General features: G+C 40.1%; 1 protein-coding gene across 3 annotated transcripts; it reads right to left on the reverse strand.

Moving 5' to 3' along the window:
* Nucleotides 1–3,813: 3,813 nt before the first annotated feature.
* Nucleotides 3,814–19,256, reverse strand: tmem234 (transmembrane protein 234). Of its 3 annotated transcripts, none has more exons than XM_020530907.2 (5): nucleotides 18,982–19,256; nucleotides 17,859–18,010; nucleotides 14,130–14,196; nucleotides 11,440–11,532; nucleotides 7,323–8,414 (listed from the first exon to the last, which is right to left on the reverse strand). In XM_020530907.2, the coding sequence occupies exons 1-5, from the start codon at nucleotides 19,199–19,201 to the stop codon at nucleotides 8,338–8,340; spliced, it is 609 nt and encodes a 202-aa protein (XP_020386496.2). In that variant the 5' UTR covers nucleotides 19,202–19,256; the 3' UTR covers nucleotides 7,323–8,337. The 3 variants fall into 3 exon arrangements, with proteins under 3 accessions (XP_048469149.1, XP_020386496.2, XP_048469148.1); XM_048613191.1 differs by lacking the exon at nucleotides 7,323–8,414 and adding an exon at nucleotides 13,957–14,035; XM_048613192.1 differs by lacking the exons at nucleotides 7,323–8,414; nucleotides 11,440–11,532 and adding an exon at nucleotides 3,814–7,249.
* Nucleotides 19,257–19,828: the final 572 nt, after the last annotated feature.

Below are 19,828 nucleotides of genomic sequence, written 5' to 3' on the forward strand. Positions count from 1 at the left end.
CTTTTGAAGCCTCACTCCTTCTTCAGGTGTTAGTGAGAGAGATCGTTTCAGACACAGAATTTATAAGCAAAAGATCAAAGGGTCACACCACTGATGAGGATGCATTAAACAAACCAAAGATGCTGTTAAATCTTTAATCAGTTCAAAGGTTTTAATTGATTAATATGTATATGTAAATCTCTGAATTCCTTTCTAGTCATTGTCTTGAGGAATTAAAGGTTTTATCAGTGTAAAGAAGAGGTGTGAGGCCTTGTTTAGTTTGGAGTCAGACTAGTTTTATTTCTAAAGTAGGAATTTATAAAATGCCACATTGACTGACTGTCTGTAAATTGTGTGCTTTTTGAACAAAATAAAATGTATCTGCAAATACAAATTCACCCATAGATTCACAAATGTGTTTCCATGTGCGTGTGTATGGGTACAAAGAGAGAAAGAGTGTGTGTGTGTGGGAGAGAGTGTGTGTGAAAGGAATTTGGGGATATACATATACATATTTATCAGTAAAATCCTTCTAACTGATTAAAGATTTAACAGCATCTTAGGTTTGTTTAATACATCCTCAACAGTGGTGTGACCCTTTGATCTTTTACTTATAAATTCTGCATCTGATACTACCTCTCTCACTAACACCTTAAGAAGGAGTAAGGCTGCGAAAGCTTGTGTTTTCAAATAAACCTGTTGGACTGTAACCTGGTATTGTGTGATTTCTGATCTTGTCCACCCCAGTCCAACACCAGCACCTCCACATTGTTGTATATTCTTGAGAGTGTATCTACTTGCAGGAGATATGATTTTGATGGCTATTTTAAAGTATCTCAGCTCATTTTTAGCTGTTCTGCTCTCAGGCCCAGAGCTTTTGTGCTGGTTGATGAAATTTCAAGGATTAAAAGTCTGTATTCTATATTATCATGACAATAGAATGCACAGCACAGAAACTAGCCATTCATCTCAATTGGTCAATGCTAATCATGAAATACAGCAAACAACACTGCTCTGTCTTACCCTTTCATCATAATCTATTCCATTCTCCCTCAAATGCTTCTTTAGATTCCCCTAATCTGCATCTTTGCCTTTCATTTTACCAACTCCATATGAAATTGCACATTGTTATCCCTCGAGGGAAAGAAATGTCTTATTCTATTTCATTTTTGTTAAACTTACCTGCTGCAGTGTAAAGGCTAAACTGTTGAGTGAAAAAATGGTTGACCTCTTAAGAATCAAATAAACCTCAAGTTTTGAAACAGTGCACCCAATAGGAGAGCAACGCTCGGAAATGTAATAAATATTAAAGATTCTAAAGTGAGAAGAACAATTGTTTCTGAGCAATCACCAGAGAAACAGACATTCTAACAGAATAATTGTGGCATCATACAATGAGAGGTACTTTGACCTTTAATCTTTAGTATGTCTTATGTTCCTTGACTTCAGACTGCAATTTTCTTGCCTGACAAAATCAGTAACGTTAAATTTAAACCTTAGATTGTTTGTTCAATACAGAACGTATTTTCCTGTTCAGGCTATTCCATTGACATGACCTATGGTCACCTCCAAGTAGCATAGGTCCAAAGTCCCCTACGCTTTAACAGAGGCACACATCCAGAATCATGCAGAAATTCAGTTTTATAGCTCAATCAAAGCAACAAATTTCTGTTCAAAGTTCTTTATACCTTTTTTTGTAAAGAAAGGTTCCATTTGTCTTTTTCAGTCTCTGTGGCCTTGCTGCCTACCCCATCAGATCCTCTAACTTAGTGGAAGCCAGTGAACCAGGTGCAGCATTCATTTCTGTGTTTTCTGGTATCATTCTTAAAGGGTCGATCTGAGTATTTCCAGGTCACTGAGACAGAAGACCCTGATTTAAGATAATTGGTGAAATAACCATAGGCAACATGAGGAAATCATTGCTTAGATGGCAAGTTGTCATCTGGAATTGACAGCTTAGATTTAGTTTTATTGTCACGCGTATATAAAAATAGTGAGAAGTGTTTTTTTGCATGCAAAACGCAAAATATCACCACACACCAGCACCATCTTGAAACATTGAATATAATGCAAATTTTTTTTACTGCAATAGAGTTTGTCTTTTCCTCTTCTTCTTGTTACCCTCTGCTACTCCTCCGTTTGCTGCGTAAGGTCGGCCGGGGTCTCTATAACAGGCTCCGGCGTCTCAGTTATGGGCCCATGGGTGAGCAGATTTAGAAGGAGCGTTTAAAAGAGATCTGGATAAGTGTTAGGACACAAATTTGTAAGACTATGGAGAATTGAGGAGGTGGTGGCATATGGTAATGAAACTGGATGAGTAATTCAGCAAGCCTGTTTTTGGTTTGAATTCCACCTTTGCACATGGTGAAATTTGAGTCCGACAAAAATCTCAAATTAAAAGCTAGCCTAATAGCGACCTTGTAACCACCATCAATTGTTGTGAAAATCCATCTGCTTCACTATTGTCCTTTGGGGAAGTAAATCTGTTGTTGTAACTTGGTCTGGCCTCTAGGTAACTCCAAACGCTTAGCATTGTGGTTGACTCTTAACCACCTTCTGGGCAATTAGGGATAACGGCTAACAGGTGTTGGTCTAGCCAGAGATACCTGTATCCTATGAATGAATTTTTTTTAAAAAGCAGGGAGTAGCACTAAATGAATAGCTCTACCAAGCAGCTGGCACACTTACAATGGGCCAAATAGCCTTCTTTTACACAGTGCAATCCTGATTACACAAACAACACCAAAATTCAGCCTTCCTTGTGTCGAAGTGAACAAAGTCTAACTCTATTATTAAAGGATAATGTTCTGACTTCACACTACTGACACACAGTGCATTTCATCACAAAACTTACACAATTTGAATTCTGATTGCATTTCTAATTAAATATTATTTGCCTTTTTTCAGTATTCTTAGATGTTTCTAAAATTGGTAGATAATTCATACAAAAGGGCCATGGACATGCTTCCATATTTCAATATGCCATTCATTCAAAAAGCATTTTTAATCCGCTGAGCAATAAAGCAATGTAAAAGGTCCTATGCTAGATTTACTTAATTTCTTAAAAGACATTGCATTAATATAGCTGTTTTCACAACTTCAGGACATTGCAAAGTGTTCTACAGCCAAATTAGTGATGTCACTATTCTAATTGAAAGTGCAGTGAATTTCAACATAGCAAACTCCAACAAACAGCAAGAGAGAAACATGTTTAAGAGTTCCTTGTTCAAGAATAAATGTTGACTAGAGCAAGGGGGACTCCCCACTGTTCTCTGAGTAGTGGCAATGAGATCTTTTACATCCACCTCAGAGAATAAATAATTGTCTTTAGTTTAGCATCCTTTTTGAAAGAATGTACTCTTACCACTGTATTGAAATGGGGTGTCAGCTAATTTTGGCACTTATGACAAAACTGATGTCATCATTAACTTTTGGATTCTGATGAAGCTTTAATGGGACATTACATTTGACCACAAAGTTCTAGGGCTAGAGAATAATTAAACTAGATTCTGTTGTGACTTGCTGTGGTAACATGCTAGAAATTGACCCCTGCTATTCCTGGAGTCGTTGCAAAAGTTAAATATTTTAAAAAGTATACAATGTTTCACAATTTACCTGACTTTCAAACTCAGGTTGATAGAAATGGTGAATCCGGTTTCTGCATTGTGCAAGAATCACTGTTTATTTACTTAATTAATTAGACTCTAGATACAGGTAAACAGTTGTAAGCTGTCAAAGGGGTTGGTTAACTCAGTTGGCTGGATGGCTAACTTGAGATGACAACAGCATGGGTTCAATTCATGATATCAGCTAAAACTAGCATGAAGGTCCCACCTTCTCAAGCTCTCCCTCACCTGAGGCATAGTGAGCCTTGAGTTGACCTCACTTGTCTCTCTCTCTCTCTTTAATGAGAGATGGGACTATAGTGATTTCACTATCAACTGTCAGCATATAACACTAATTAAAACTCTAATCCCCTTACAAACAAACAGGGTAAAATAGGTTATGGACAGAGGGAAAGATAGTTTAGTAGTCTTTGTTCCCAGGTTCTATTGTTACAAATCAATTGCACAGTTGCTGGCAAGTAAAAAGGTCTCTGGCATCAATAACTAGTCACTAGACCAATCAACTTCATGTTGCCAGCAAAAGCTGTATTGGTACACCCAAAACTTCAAATCATGTACAGCCGCAAAATGATTGTTGGTTCAAACAGTTCAAATATGAGACGTAGATGTCAGGTTGGTTGCTTCTCAAAACTGAAGCCACTCTTTTCAACAGTGGTTTTTAAAACAGCTCTTTCTTGTTTCCATCCCCAGTTTTTAAAAACACAAAACAAAAAGACATGGTCCTTATACTGTGTATTCTCATGTACCTTCTATTGGAGCATACACTTGAGGCTCATTTTCTGTTTATTTCTCTCAATCTTTCGTTAACCTGTATCTTGTATTGTTATGAAAAAAAATGCCAGTTTTAAAGGATTTATTTAAGAGTTCAAAGCTTCAGCAATAGCTCAACTATCTATGATTGTAAATAGTTCAGCCATATCACAAAATCGGTACAACATGAAAGGTAGCCATTGCTAATGCTGACTGCCATACACAGAATATTGAAATGGCTGCACACATGTAAATTAGAGGGAATATTGTCTAAGGCCTCAGCTTTTTACAATTTACATCAGTACTGAAATGTGGAAGGCGAAAGCATTGCAGCTAAATTCAAAGATGACGCCAAGATAGGTAGAAAAATACGTTGTGAAGAAGACATAAGGAGTTTACAGAAGGATATAGGTAGGTTGAGCGATTTGGCAAAAAATCTGACAGATGGCTTGTATATTGTGGGAAATATGATGTTGTTCACTTTGTCACCAATGCAAATGCAGAGTATTACTTAAGTGGAGAAAAACTGCAGAATTGCAAGGTGCCGAGTGATTTAGATGTTTTGGTGCATGGGTTTACAAAAAGCTATTGTCCCCAGAGTTTCGGAGGCTGAGGGGTGACCTTATAGAGGTTTATAAAATCATGAGGGCCTTGCATGGAGTGAATGGGAGGGTCTTTTTTCCCAGTGTGAAACTAGAGGACATTGGTTTAAGGTGAGACGGGAAAGATTTAAAAGGGATCAAAGGGGTGACTTTTTTCACACAGAGGGTAGTACATGCATGGAATGAGCTGCTAAAAGGAGCTGGTGGAGGGCTGGCACAATTACAACATTTAAGAGGCATCTGAATAGAGACATGAATAGGAAGGATTTAGAGCGATATAGGCCAAATGCCAGCAAATGGGACTAGATTAATTTAGGATATCTGGTTGGTATGGACGAGTTGGACCGGGACAGTCTGTTTCCATGCTGTACATCTCTATGACTCTAGGTACAACATGTAGTCAAAAACTTTAATGAAATACTATCCCTTTTTACAAGAATTGTACATAAAAGTTAGGATGTGATGCTTCAGTTATCCAGGGCATTGGTGAGAACCCATTTCAAACACTGTATGCAGTTTTGACCTCCTTATTTAAGGAAATGCATAAATGCACTGGAGATGGTTCAGAAGAGGTTTGTTAGATTGATGCTTGGAATGAGCAACTTGTCTTACGAGAATACGTTGGACAGAGTGGACTTGTTTCCAGTGCAATTTAGGAGAGGGTGACTTGATTGAAGTGTATATGATAAAAAAAATGGTCTTGACAAGGTGGATGTGGAAGCAATATTTCTTCTTGTGGGTCAGTGCAGAATCAGTGGACACTGTTTTAAAACCATGGGCTGCCCCTTTAAAACAGAAGTTGAGAATTTTTCTCTCAGAAGATTGTCTGACTTTGGAAGTTTCTGCCTCAGAAGGCAGGGTCATTGAATATTATAAAGGTAGAGGTACATAGATTCTTTAAAGTCAAGGGAATTAAAAGTTATCAGGAGTCAATGGGAATGTGAAATTTGAAACACAAACCAATCAGTGAAGATTTGATTGACTAGCAGAGCAGCTCAAGAGGCCGATTGTGTACTTCTGTTCCTATTTTGTATCCTCATATCAGTACTCTTATACTCCATGCTCCTACTAATAAAGCCTTGAACACTGTTTTCTTATTAACTGCTCTCATCCTGTCCTTACGCATGATTCATATAAACTAGAAGGTTCCAAATTTCATTGAAAATCTATGCTAAATTAGTTGAATTTAGCTAGAATGCCAATGTTAGTGCTATTGCTTATTTCTGTATAGATTAAACAAGTAAAATGGGGCAGAGGTCCTAAACACTATCCACTGAGACCTTCAAGAAATATGAATATATGGTAGGAATCAGACCAGTATAGTTTTTTTCACTTCTTTTCATTTCTCACTATTTGCTGACACTCACAGATACAGTCTTCATAGAAAGATTACTGTTGCGTATGAGGTACAAGAGGTCAACCAAAAAATCTTATCCAATAAGAAATCAATTGTGTCTTTTAGACAGTGGTAAAGATTGAATACTGTCTTCAAGAAGGAAAAGAGAAGGACCACAATGAAACTACGCCCAGCAATGTATGAAAGTCTTCAAGATGGACGAAAACTGACAGAAAAAAATCAGAGGAATTTGTAAAATTCCAAATGTTGTATAAAAGTACTTTTTAAAGTCAAGATGCTTTCAATTCCTGGCACAATGCACATAATATTTAATTCACAAAGAAATACCCATTTGTTGATTCCATAGCAACAAAGCATGGTACAAATGTCCTCCAAATGTCCTTATATAGTTGTGAATGAACTCTAGCTAGCCACTCTAATTATAAGATCCTTAACATTTCTTTACCCTTGACTTTCAGCAGTCAATCAGGCTTTATTGTTCAGATGCTTTGAACAGACCATTAGCTATCACCTTGGAACACACAATAGTTATATGTAATGTGCCCCTGCATTATATTTTGGTTCAATACAACAATTTCAGTTATTTGCAAATCTTATTGTGGTTGCATTGGTTGTAACCAGTACAGGAGATCAAATATTTTAACTTTTTTAAAAAAAGTGTAGCACTTGCTGAATAGACAAGGAACATAGCCATAACGGTTGGAGATTAATATTAAAATTTAACCACAAGTCCATGTCTACACTTACATACCTTGGTTTAATGTTCAGGTTTGTAAGGAAATGGGTGAACATTGCACATGAATCTAATCATTCGATTTTTGCCATATGTGGCTATATTCTGTATTACTTGTTCATACGATTGGAATTTTTTTTAGAGAGAAAGTTGTCCCCTGCTACATTCCAGATCATTGTGTTTTTGCAGTTTTCAAAATGACCTATGATTTAGAAGAGGAACAAATTAACCAGATGGCAACACATATGTACCTGGACTAAAAATATTAACATAAATACTAAAAGATAGTCTTTTATTTAAATTAATTCAAGTCAAATACATTATATCTTTCTGGATGATAAACGTTATTCAAAAGGATCCCTTCACAATAGGTCATTCCCTGTGGTCAAAATGATTCCCTATTTGCATTTTGTCCAATTTGTCCTTCAGATTCACAAACTCATCTACTTAATGCAGGAGATAAATTACTTCCATATCCCAGAGCTCCCTATGGGAAACTCCCCATATTTTCCATCCCAATTATAGGCACACTGATCAAGATGCGCAATTATTTGAGAAAATCTTGGAAATTCCATAGAAAATATATAGATATCACGTGCCTATGATTTTATGGATTACATAATAGGACAATATTGTTAATCAGTACCTGTACATTTATAAATGTATTAATACCATCTAGTGGCAGGAAGGAGGCATCACAATTTCTTAAAAAATACTAGTCACATGAGATTATTCTGGAATCATATTTAAAGGATCAGAGGACAGGATGCTGACATTGTCTGATACTACTTTTCAACATTATTTATTCATTGGAGTGTAACTATCTGTCTACAGCATGACTTGCAACCTTTGATGGTCTGTATTGCAAAACTTCTCACCTCACAGGGGGCAAAAAATACACATTATTGTTCTATACCAGGAAATGGTTGTTCCTCCCATTCAATTTAATAAGGATCAGTAGAAGATCTTGATCTAAAAATGCTGACTTCTAAACAAACAGAAATCAAGAACTGAAACGACTCTAATCTGACACCTCACTGAAGAGAGCTAGAGTATTTTTTCTCCTGTACAGGTCTCTGATGTAATGTAAATACACCAACAGTGGAACAGTTTCGTATCTTTAAAGTGTTTGTCTTAGAGAGTGATTCATTCTGCTCCAATTTGCAGCTACATCCAGATAACAGTTGTTCTCGTTTGCCATTCTTTACTTCATGTCATCCTTATTTTACAAGTTGATCAAGCACAGCAATATGACCAAAAGCTTGATTTAATCCTTTGGCTGTCTTTGTGTCAACTCTCCTTGTTGACTGTGCTGGCAACACACAGAGTAATACCTACAATAATCAGCAGCATTCCTATCAGAGCCTCTGCAAGAGAAATGGAAAAAAGCATGTTTTTGGAATTACTTGACAAATGTAGAACGAACAAGACTCTCAATGCTACCTCAATGCTGTTATTTACAAGATTTACAAATTTGCTGTTAAGCTGTCTGCTCAGATAGTGGACAATGCAGTGATGCAAAGCTGGACATGTAATATAATGTGGATAAATGGCAGCTTTTGGTAACAAAAATTTGGAGGCAGATTGTTATCTGAATAGCTAAAAATTGATAGAGGGGAATTGTGTAACAAGACCTGGGTACCCTCTTACTCCAGTTGCTGAGGTAAGCATGCAGGTACAGCAGGCAGTAAAGAAGGTAAATGGTGTGTTGGCCTTCATAATGAGAGGATTTGAGTACAGGAGCAGGGATGTCTTGCTGCAATTATACAGGGGCTTGGTGAGACAATATCTGAAATATTGTGCGCAGTTTTGGTCTCTGTATCTGAGGGAGGATGTTCTTGCTATAGGGTTTACCAAACTGATTCCTGGAATGACAGGACTGATGTATGAACAGAGGCTACATCAGTTTGGACTATATTCGCTGGAGTTCAGAAAAATGAAGAGGGAATCTCAGAAACACCTATAAAATTCAGGTTTAGACAGAGTAGGTGCAGGAAGGATGTTGCTAATGATGGGGGTGTTCAGAACCAGGGGTCACAGTCTAAGTATATGGGGTAAACCATTTAGGACTGAGATGAGTAAGAATTCTTCACCCAGAGAGTGATGAGCCTGTGGAATTCACTACAACTGAAAGCAGCTGAAGACAAAACATTGCATGATTTCATTAAGGATTTGGGTATAGCAATTGGGGTTAAAAGGATCAAAGGATCTCAGGGATACCAGGAACAGGGTACTGAATTGAATGATCAGCTATAATCATAGTAAATGTCAGAGCAGGCTCGAAAGGCCAAATAGGGCATCTGCTATCTTGAGCTTTGGGTATCTACCAGAAGCTTCCTTTCCCTTCTTACACAATTCTGTACATCCCCTGCAACTGTTGGTCCCACCCTTCACCTTTACAGCAACATGTTGGCCCTGTGCTCTTGTTATTATCCTTATGAGAGACTTTCACTGCTCTGATGTGGATTTTCCTGCAAGTAGTTACTCCCTGTCCACTTTGGCCAAATCCCATCTTGTCTTATTAAAATTGGCCTTTCTCCAGTTCAGAATCTTTATTTCTAGCCTGTCTTAGTTGTTATCCATAATTACTTTAAATTTTACTAAATTATCAAATTACCAGACCAAATTGCTCCCCACAGCTGCCACAGCTACCACTTGGCCAGCCTCGTTCCTTAAAAATTAGGTCCACCAAATTCCCTCTCTTGTAGACATTTTCATGCTGGCTCGAAAAGATCTCCTGCAAGCCCCTGCTAAGCTTTTTACACTTTGTCTATGCCATTTAATATTGTAGAAGTAGAAATCCCCTATTATTGTTACCTGATTAGAGTCATAGAGCTATACAGCATGAAAACAGATCCTTCGGTCCAACTTGTCCATGCTGACCAGATAGCCTAAATTAATATAGTCCCATTTGCCAACATTTGGCCCATATCCCTCTTATCCCTTCCTATTCATGTACCCATCCAGATGCCTTTTAAATGTTGTAATTGCCACTTCCGCTGGCAGCTCATTCCATAAGCACACCACCCTCTGTGTGAAAAAGTTGTCCCTTAGGTCCCTTTTAAGTCTTTCCCCTCTCACCTTAACCCTATTCCCTCTAGTTTTGGACTCCTCTACCCTGGGGAAAAGGCCTTGGATATTCACCTATCCATGCCCCTCATGATTTTATAAACATCTATAAGGTCACCCCTCAGCTCCAGCATTCCAGGGAAGATAACCCCAGCCTATTCAGCCTCTCCCTATAGCTCAAACCCTCCAACCCTGGCAATACCCTAGTAAATCTTTTCTGAACCCCTTTGAGTTTAACAACACCTTTCTATAGCAGGGAGATCAGAATTGCACGCAGTATTCCAAAAATGGCCTAAACATTGTCTTGTACAGCCGCAATGTAACCTCCCAAATCCTATATGTAGTGCACTGACCAATAAAAGCAAGCATACCAAACGCCTTCTTCACTATCCTGTCTACCTGGGACTCCACTTTCAAGGAACTATGAACCTGCACTCCTAGGTCTCTTTGTTCAGCAGCATTAGTTTTACACTTCTCTGAGATTTGCCTCCATATTTGTCTTTCTATCTCTCCCGGAGTGTTTGGAGGTCTATAGTACACCCTAGCAAAATGACTGCTCCTTTTTTTTGTTTTTAAGTTCTACCAAATGATTTCAATTTAAGGAACTTTCTAAGCTATCATTTCTCCTTACGACAGTCATTGGTTCCTTGATCGATATTGCAACACTATCTCCTCTTTCAACACCTCATATCTTGCCTAAACATTTTATATCCTGGAATATTGAGCTGCCAGTCACATCCCCGTGCACTAATTAACACCCTCAACTCATCTGCCCTACTTGCAAAACATCTAGCATTAAAATAAGTGCCATCCAGCCTTGCCAAGCTCCCTTGTGCCTTAACTCGATTATATTTGCACTGCCTTTTAGACTGACTTGGTTCTTCTGTACCTGCCTGCGCATCATACCCTACTGCATCTCAACTCTGCATCTCACTGCCTTTTCAAATTAGTTTAAACTCCAAATAACTGAACTAGCAAACTCCCTGCACGAATGTTGATCCTGTTTCAGTTCAGGTTCAACCCTTTGGATTTGCACAGGTTCCACCTTCCCCAGAACAGAACTAAGTCATCCAGGAATCTAAAGCCCTCCTTCTTGCTTCAACTCTTTGGCCACACATTTGTTCTATCCACCTATCCACTTCAGGAGAAACAAGATAAACATATGAGAAAGAAAGGAATACAGGGGTAGATTGATGAGTTAGAGGAGGAAGGCTAGGAAGATGCTGGAGTGTGGCTTGAATTCTGACCAGGTCTGATGAGTGAGTGGTTTGATTCCAAACTGTAAATGCCAGGGGAAACACTGTGTGTTAATGTTGCACTTACGTTTACCACCAATCTCTTCACCAAGCAACTTTCCAGTCAGTAAAGTGAAGAGAAATGTCAGTGAGTTTGATAAAAGCACAGCCAGTGACAGATCTGCAATGAATAGACATTTTTTTTATTATTAACTAACCATCTCTCAAAAGCTACAGGAGGAAGAGTAATTGTTGCATCCATTATCAATAAATACCTCACAAATGTGAATTAAAATATAAGATAAACACATTTTACCCTTCCTTGGTCCTGCCCATTTATCTCAAAATTAACATCTTTTAAACAAGTTTTAATTTTAGATGATAAAATTCTGCTTGAAATGGATCTAATGAGATATACCAGCCACCGTTTACAGGAGATAAGTCTCATTCACAGACACAACCATTTGGAAATAATAAGGACATTTTTTATATCAATTCACGGGACGTGGGTGTCGTTAGTTAGGCCAGCATTGATGGGCCATCGCTATCTGCCACCTTCAGAAGGTGGTGCAGAATCTTGAAGGCCAAATGATGTAGGTACACACGGTTATTAGGAAGGGAGTTCCAGTGACAGGTAATGCAAAGCAATATAGTTCCAAATCAGAAGGGGTTGTGGTTTGGAGGAGGACCATTCTGAGGGTCACTGGATCTGAAACATTAACTTTGGTTTCTCTCCACAGATGCTGCCTGACCTGCTGTGCTTTTCAAGCAATTTCTGCTTTTATTTCTCATTTACAGCATCTGCAATTCTGTTAAGTTTTTATTTTGCTACTTATCAACCCAGGCCTGAACACTGTCCAGGTTTTGCTGCATTCGGGTATGAACTGCTTCAGTGTCTGAGGAGTCTCAAATAGTGCTGAATATTGTGCAATCATCAGTGACCATCCCCACTTCTGACCTTATGACGGAGGGAAGGTCATTGATAAAGCAGTTAGGCCTAGGACACTACAGAGGAATGCCCACAGAAATGCCCTGGAGCTGAGATAAATTAGCTCTAATAACCACAACTATCTTCGTATATGCCAGGTATGACTCCAACCAGCTGAGCGGTTTCCTTCTGATTTTTGTTGACTCCAATTTCGCTACAACTCCTTGATTCCCATTTGGTCAAACGCTGGCAGTTAGGTGCACTGGTACAGCCTTCCTAGGATGCAGTTTTGAGCATGGACATCATAAATATTGCCCGAATACTGGCAGAGCTCATGGCCGTTGCAGCATTGAGTGCCATCAACTATTTCTTGATATCACATAGAGTGAATTGAATTGGCTGAAGATTGGCATCTGTGATTCCAGAACCCTCAAGAACAGGCTGAGATGGATCATACACACAGCACATCTGGATGGAAATTGTTGCAAATGCTTCAGCCTTGCCTTGTGCACTCATGTTCTGGGCTCTGCCATCACTGAGAATGGGGATATTTACAGAGGCTCCTCCAGTGGGTCATTTAATTGTTCACCACCATTAGTAGCAAGAAACATGAACAGTGCTCAACAAATCCAGCAGGTCTGGCAGCACCTGTGGACACAGAAACTAAGCTATCATTTTGAGTCCAATATGACTCTACTTCAAAACCTTCAGACTCCACTGAAGAAGAGTCACATCACACTCGAAATGTTAACTCTGTTTCTCACTGCTGAGTTTCTCCAGCATGTTCTGTTTTGTTTCAGATTCCCAACATCTGCAGTATTTTTCTTTTATTTGACCATTTATGACTAGATGTAGCAAGGCTATAAAGCTTAGGTCTGATCTAATGGTTGTGCAACCATTTAAGCTCTGTCTATCGCATGCTACTTCTGCTGTTTGGCACTCGAGGAGTCCTGTGTTATAATTTCACCAGGATGGCAACTTGTTTATAAACGTACTTGTTGCTGCTCTTGACATGCCCTCCTGCACTCTTAATTGTTGCAGGGTTGATTTCCTTGCATTATGATAATAGCACAATGGGGAAATATGCCAAGCTATGAGGTAACAAATTGTGGATGAATACAATTCTGCAGCTGCTGATGACCCATGACAACAGATAAGAATAATTTTAAGTTATGCACACATGCTCCAAATTACACTTACAGTCTCAAATAGTTGGAATTCTATTCATTCATGCGTCATCGGCACTGCTGGCTGGGCCAATATTTATTACCCATTACACGTCCCAATTGCTCTTGAGGAGGTGGGTGGAAGTTGCCTTATTGAATTGCTGTAGTCAATTTGGTGTAGATACAGCACAATGTCTGAGACTTTTTAACCAGTTTTGGTATAACTGTTAGAATTGATAGCCCAGGTGAGTTGGACCGAAGGGTCTGTGTCCATGCTGTACATCCCTATGAATATCCCTTTGAATTTCAGAAGGCAGTTAAGAGTCAACCACATTACTGTGGGTCCGGAGACACATAAGCTTGTCTGCCTCAAAGGTCAGTGTATCAGATGAGCTTTTATGCTAATTGTTTCATTATCATCAATGGACCTCTCATTCCAGATTTTTATCTTTTACTTTAAAGTCCACCACCTGCTATGGTGGGATTCAAGCTCCAATCCCCAAAGCATTACCTGGGTCTCTGGATTACTTGTCCAGTGACAATACCGCTAACCATCGCCTTCTCTCTAGGAACGGGAAAAGCCTCAGAAACTGATAATTGATAAAGAAACTGCAGTAAATAGCAGTGCCTTTAATGAAACATCAGTAATGTAAAGCATTTATTAAAATGAATAGGGACACTGACCTGTAGTTGCTAAAGTGTAGTAGTAGATGACCGATCCACTTTGGTTGAGAAGAAAAGGCACTAAATACTGAAAAACATTAATGAAAGAAAGACAAGAAAACACTGTTCTTCCAACAAGATCAGAAGACGTTGTTTATGTATTGTCTGGAGTCTGGAATGGGCCTGGTACTTTGCTCTGCCTTTTAAAATCCTTATTCCAGACAGACTAATCCAGGTAATTGTAACAGGTATTAATTACTGAGGTTATTTTACAGGCAAATGTGAATCCAGGTCCAGCTCAGAGCCAGACAACACACTGAGATATCCCAGTGGATTTGCTGTGATTGCACTCATGTTCAACGAGAGGATATATTATTCCTTCCTATGCTATGCTCAAACTACTATCATGGTTAACAAACCAGATGCATTCAATTTTTTTGTTACAGCATATTACAGTTGAGTTAGCAATCTTTTTCTTGTTCAAAGTCTAAATTTACACTAACGTCAGTAAGTTTGTGGATGACACCAAATTTTATGGTATAGTGGACAGTAAAGAATGTTATCTAAGATTACAAAAGATCTTGATCAATTGGGCCAATGGGCTGAGGAATGACAGATGGAGTATAATTTGGATAAATGCAAGCTGTTGCATTTTGGTAAAACAAACAAGGGCAGGAACTATACAGTTAATGGTAAGGCCCTGGGGAATGTTGTAGAACAGATAGGCGTAGGGGTTCAGGTACTTAGTTCTTTGAAAATTGCATTGCAAGTAGACAGGGTGGTTAAGAAGGCATTTAGCATGGTTTCTTTCATTGGTCCATTGAGTATAGGAGTCATGTTGAGGTTATACAAGACATTGCTGAGGTCACATTTGGAGTTCTGTGTACAGTTCTGATCATCCTCCTATAGGAAAGATATTATTAAGTGGACAGGGTTCAGAAGAGAGTTACAAGGATGTTGCCAGGACTGGAGGGTTTGAGTTATAAGGACAGACTAGGGACTTTTTTCACTGGAATATTGGAGGTTCAGGATAACATTATATAGATTAGGTAAATAGCAAATGTCTTTTCCAGTGTGTAGGGGAGTTCAAAACTTGAGGGCATATTTTTAAGGTGAGAGGAGAAAGATTTAAAAGGGTCTGAGGGGCTGCCTTTTCACACAGAGGGTGGCTCGTATGTGGGATGCACTGCCAGAGGGAATGGTAGATGCAGTTACAGTTACAACATTTAAAAGGCATTTGGGCAGGTATATGAATAGGAAAGGTTCAGAGGGATGTGAGCCAAACGCAGGCAAGTGGTAGTTTTGTTTGAGAAATCTGGTTGGCTTGGATGAGTTGGACCGAAGGGTCTGTTTCTGTGCTGTATGACTCTATCAGTGGCCTTAATTGTGAACAAAAGGTCTTTGAACCTTAATTTTTAAAAGGAAATCCAAAATATAGAGAAAGAAGTTGCAATACGGTCCAGATTGTGGGTGGTTAGGCATTAGATCAAAGTAACTGCAAGTAGCAGTAATTGAGAATTAGCACGGCCATCGAGATTCATCATGAAGGACTGTTAATCCTAAACTTGGAAAGGAAGGTTTGTTGTGACAGAGCACTGGAAAAGCCCAGGGGAAAAATGGGGGCTGTTATGGAAAGTTGCAGCACTGGCAGGAGAAGTGACATTCAGAATTATTGGGAAAAGGGTCTGAAAACATTTGGAGAAATCACTGAGAGTAGCACTCCAGGATGGGAGGGATGTGGGAGTACTTGGAGGTCATTGTGGGTAATTCTGCTAACAAAGCAGTGACAAGAGATTTTCTCAGAATAAAGCTTTCAAAATATTATACCTAGCTGTCTCCCAGTGTCTTAAGCATCATTCCTTCTCAATTCACATCACCACAGAGTAACCTGTCTCTGTGCTGACTGTGGAATCTTCTTGTGCATAAACTGCCTATCCATTGCATTCACAATAACAGCTCCTGCCTAAACATTGCTAAAAGGAGACTAAAAGTTGAAGCTTTTTGTCTTGTTCTCATCAAGAATGCAAAAAAAACTTTTAAAAATGGACATCGATTTATACAGAATGAGAGAAGCATGCTGTATAAATCGATGTCCATTTTCATAAGTTTTTTTTGCATGCTTGAAGAGGAAAATTCTGATTTGGCAGTATCTCCATCTCCATACAGCTAAGATTGGCAGTCCTCTTAGCCATATCTTTTCTCCATGAAAAAGGTGCAATGTACATATAAATTCCTGTTGACTACATGAAACAGGGTCCTGAGTATTTTTGTATGTAGCTGCGAATATGCGCACTGCGGGCCCCACTGATGATCTTCATTTCCAGTGTTATTCTCGGTGCAGACTGAGTTATTTAATAAATGATTTGCAACAACAGAATCACATCGAATGGTGGATATACTTTTCTGAGCCTGGCAAGCATGGGCAGGTTGAGTGTGAATGGCTTGCTTCCAGTTGAGAATGGTCAGTGGGAATTGTTGTTTAATGTGGTTCGTCAGTCGATAGATTTTATGACCTATAGGCCTGCCAAACACCACATACTAGGTCTTGTTATCACATGGTCTGCAATTGTTGGCCACCAATAGTTGATATCAGCAGCCATTCATTCTCCTAGGTTGACCATTATCCCTCCTTTGTCTGTCCAACTGTTCTTCTATCTCTTTGGGATCTAGCTGCACATATTGCTTGCTCCTTACCCCCTCCCATCACCCTATCTTCTGCATTACAACCATCTCTTTTCCCAGCAACAAAAACAGAAATTGCTGAGGAAGGGTCACTGGACCTGAAATGTTTACTCTGATTTCTCTCCACAGACACAGCCAGACCTGCTGAGCTTTTCCAGCAATTTCTGTTTTCGTTTCTGATTTCCAGCATCCATAGTTCTTTTGGTTTTTTTAAACTCTGGTCAGAGTTTGAACAGGTCAGTCAGAAAGACTGGGGTGCAAACACTAACCAGCTGCAAGGATCACAGTCATTCTGGAACAGCTAGAGAGCAGGAGGGAGATCGTGGTAGTGGTGATGGTGTAATAGTGGCTGTAATGATGGCCGTGTCAGAGTTGGAGAACTGGGCAACACCAGTAAGAAAATATCAATTCAGTGAATTGTTCTATGGGTTCAGTTGAACAGTTTGATAAGGTTAGGGAAAAAACAACGAAAAGCAGGAATGGACTCTCTCAGAATTGCAGCATGCAGGCTGTCGAAAAGTGATTGCTAAACTTGGTCTTGTGCTGTTAAGAAATGAACACTGGCTTTGTGGTTTTGTTTGGTGTGGAGAAAGGATGATCATAAAATTACATTAATGACAAATCATGACTAGGTTTACAACAGTGGCTCAGTGATTAGCACTGCTGCCTCACAGCACCAGGGACCTGGGTTCAATTCCAATCTCGGGTGACTGTCTGTGTGGAGTTTGTACATCCTCCCCATGTCTGTGTGGGCTTCCTCCCACAGTGCAAAGATGTGCAGGTTAGGTGGATTGGCCATGGGAAATTGCCCATAGTGTGTCGGTCAGATGGATAAGCCATGGTAAATGCAGGGTTGGGGTAGGGGAGTGATGCTCTTTGAAGAGTCGGCATGGACTTGTTGGGCTGAATAGCCTGTTTCCACACTGTAGGGATTCTATGATCATTCACCAATTAAATTTTTACTTGAAATAAAGATGGCTAAAGATAAAACCTGGTGATTCTCCTGCTGGCAGTTCACATGATTTTAGGAATGCAATACAGTACGGCATTTCAAAATAATTTTCTTACCTTGTAATTAAGAAATAAAAACTTAATCTCTGCAAAGAGTTGAATGACAATGTTTCTAGACTTAACCTTCTCTATTCCCTCTGTGCCCTTCTTCAGAAAAGGGTTTGTTCCACCCCAAAGCAGTGCCACAAGGAGGAGGCAGCAAACTTCCACTGAAACAGAAGACATGGACCAAGACTCTAAGCAAATCACATTGATTGATATTTCAGTTCCATCGGTGACATATCAAGAAAAACTTTATAATATGAGGCCAAGCCAATATTCACCACAACATGATGAATAAATTGACAAAGACTGACATTTTCCTAGCTACCATCAGTTCTGAGGAAGGGTCACTCAACCCAAAATGTTAACTCTGATTTCTCTCCACAGATGCTGCCAGACCTGCTAAGCTTTTCCAGCAATGTGTCATTGTTTCACCAGAACATGGGTGTTTTGACTTAAATAAGTAAAAAATTATGCAATGTCCTGTGTGCATGCAATGTGTCAATTTCAAATTGTATGAAGTAATATTAATCAGCTTATTGGTATAGCATGTGGTACTCATGCACAGCAGAATTACAGGGACTACAATAATGTCATGAACCAAGAACACAAATTTCAAACCTCCATTTCAAGGGCACAGTATAGACAGAATCCATTTGGCACAAATATTGCATGTTGTTTTAAAGTAACATGCAACTTTCCTGCAGATATCAGCAAATAGTTTCAAGGACTGCAATTTCGCCCCCTCAGTGGTCGAAAACGTCCTCAACTGCATCTCTTGCGTTTCCCGCGCCTCAGCCCTCACACCCCCTCCCTGCAATAACAACAAAGACAGAATTCCCCTTGTCCTCACATATCACCCCAGTAACCTCTGGATTCAATGCATCATTCTCCGCCACTTCTGCCACCTGCAATCTGACCCCACTACCAAGGATATATTTCCCTCCCCACCCTTATCTGTCTTCCAGAAGGACCACTCTCTCTGCGACTGCCTCGTCCGCTCCACACCACTCACTAGCCCCACCACCCCCGGCACCTCTCCCTGCAACCGCAGGAAGTGCTAAACCTGCCCCTATACCTCCCCCCTCACCTCCATCCCAAGCCCCAAAAACACCTTCCACATTAAACAGACGTTCACCTGCACATCCGCTAATGTGGTCTTTTGTATTCGCTGTTCCTGATGCGGCCTTCTCTCCATCGGGGAGACCAAGCGGAGGCTTGGAGACCACTTTGTGGAGCACCGACACGTGGTTCGCAACAAACGACAACACCTCCCAGTCAACTCCCCCTGCCACTCCCTGGACGACTTGTCCATCCTGGGCCTCCTCCAGTGTTACACTGATGCCAGCACCTCGCATTCCGCGTGGGAGCCCTACAACCCAATGGTCTCAATGTGGACTTTACTAGCTTCAAAATCTCCCCACCCCCAACCTCATCCTAAGACCAGCAACCCCCTCAACCCCACCTCCTTGACCTGTCTGTCTTCCCTCCCACCTACCTGCCCCCTCCCTCCTCATTGACCAACCCCAACTCCCTACCTACACTCCATCCCCGCCTCCTTGACCTGTCCACCTATCTGCTCTTCTATCATCGTCTCACCTTCTCTCTATTTATTTCAGAATCCCCTTTCCCTCCCCCATTTCTGAAGAAGGGTCCAGACCCGAAATGTCAGCCTTCCTGCAGCTCTGATGCTGCCTGGCGTGCTGTGTTCCTCCAGCTCCACAGTATGTTATCTTATTTGAGAAATGCACAATTGTTTTTCAATAAAGATGGCTGTGTTTGTGTAATTCCTGATCATTTGATCAACTCGTGGGGACTGAGATGGTTTGAATTCTGAGCTTTTGCTAGTAAGGAGGGAAAAAAAGAGCCCTCAATCCTGCTATCTACCCAACAAGATCAGAGAGGAGCAATTGACCAGAGGGAGGGAGTGAGTGAGAGTGACCGTGACTGCAGGGAAGGAGGGGGAGGGAGTGAATGAGAGTGAC

The sequence above is a fragment of the Rhincodon typus genome, chromosome 27, assembly GCF_021869965.1.
Source record: "Rhincodon typus isolate 14 chromosome 27, sRhiTyp1.1, whole genome shotgun sequence".
In the NCBI taxonomy this organism is placed as follows: Eukaryota; Metazoa; Chordata; class Chondrichthyes; order Orectolobiformes; family Rhincodontidae; genus Rhincodon; species Rhincodon typus.

Bases quoted from the DNA above. Each gene is read 5' to 3' on its own strand.
- tmem234 (XM_020530907.2), bottom strand. From the start codon at position 19,201: ATGCGAGGTGCTGGCATCAGTGTAACACTGGAGGAGGCCCAGGATGGA. The intron at 14,197-17,858 runs GTAAGAAAATTA...AATGTTTTTCAG, and splicing joins TTTTATTTCTTAATTACAAG to TATTTAGTGCCTTTTCTTCT. The intron at 8,415-11,439 runs GTAAGTGCAACA...TTTCTCTTGCAG, and splicing joins TGAAGAGATTGGTGGTAAAC to AGGCTCTGATAGGAATGCTG.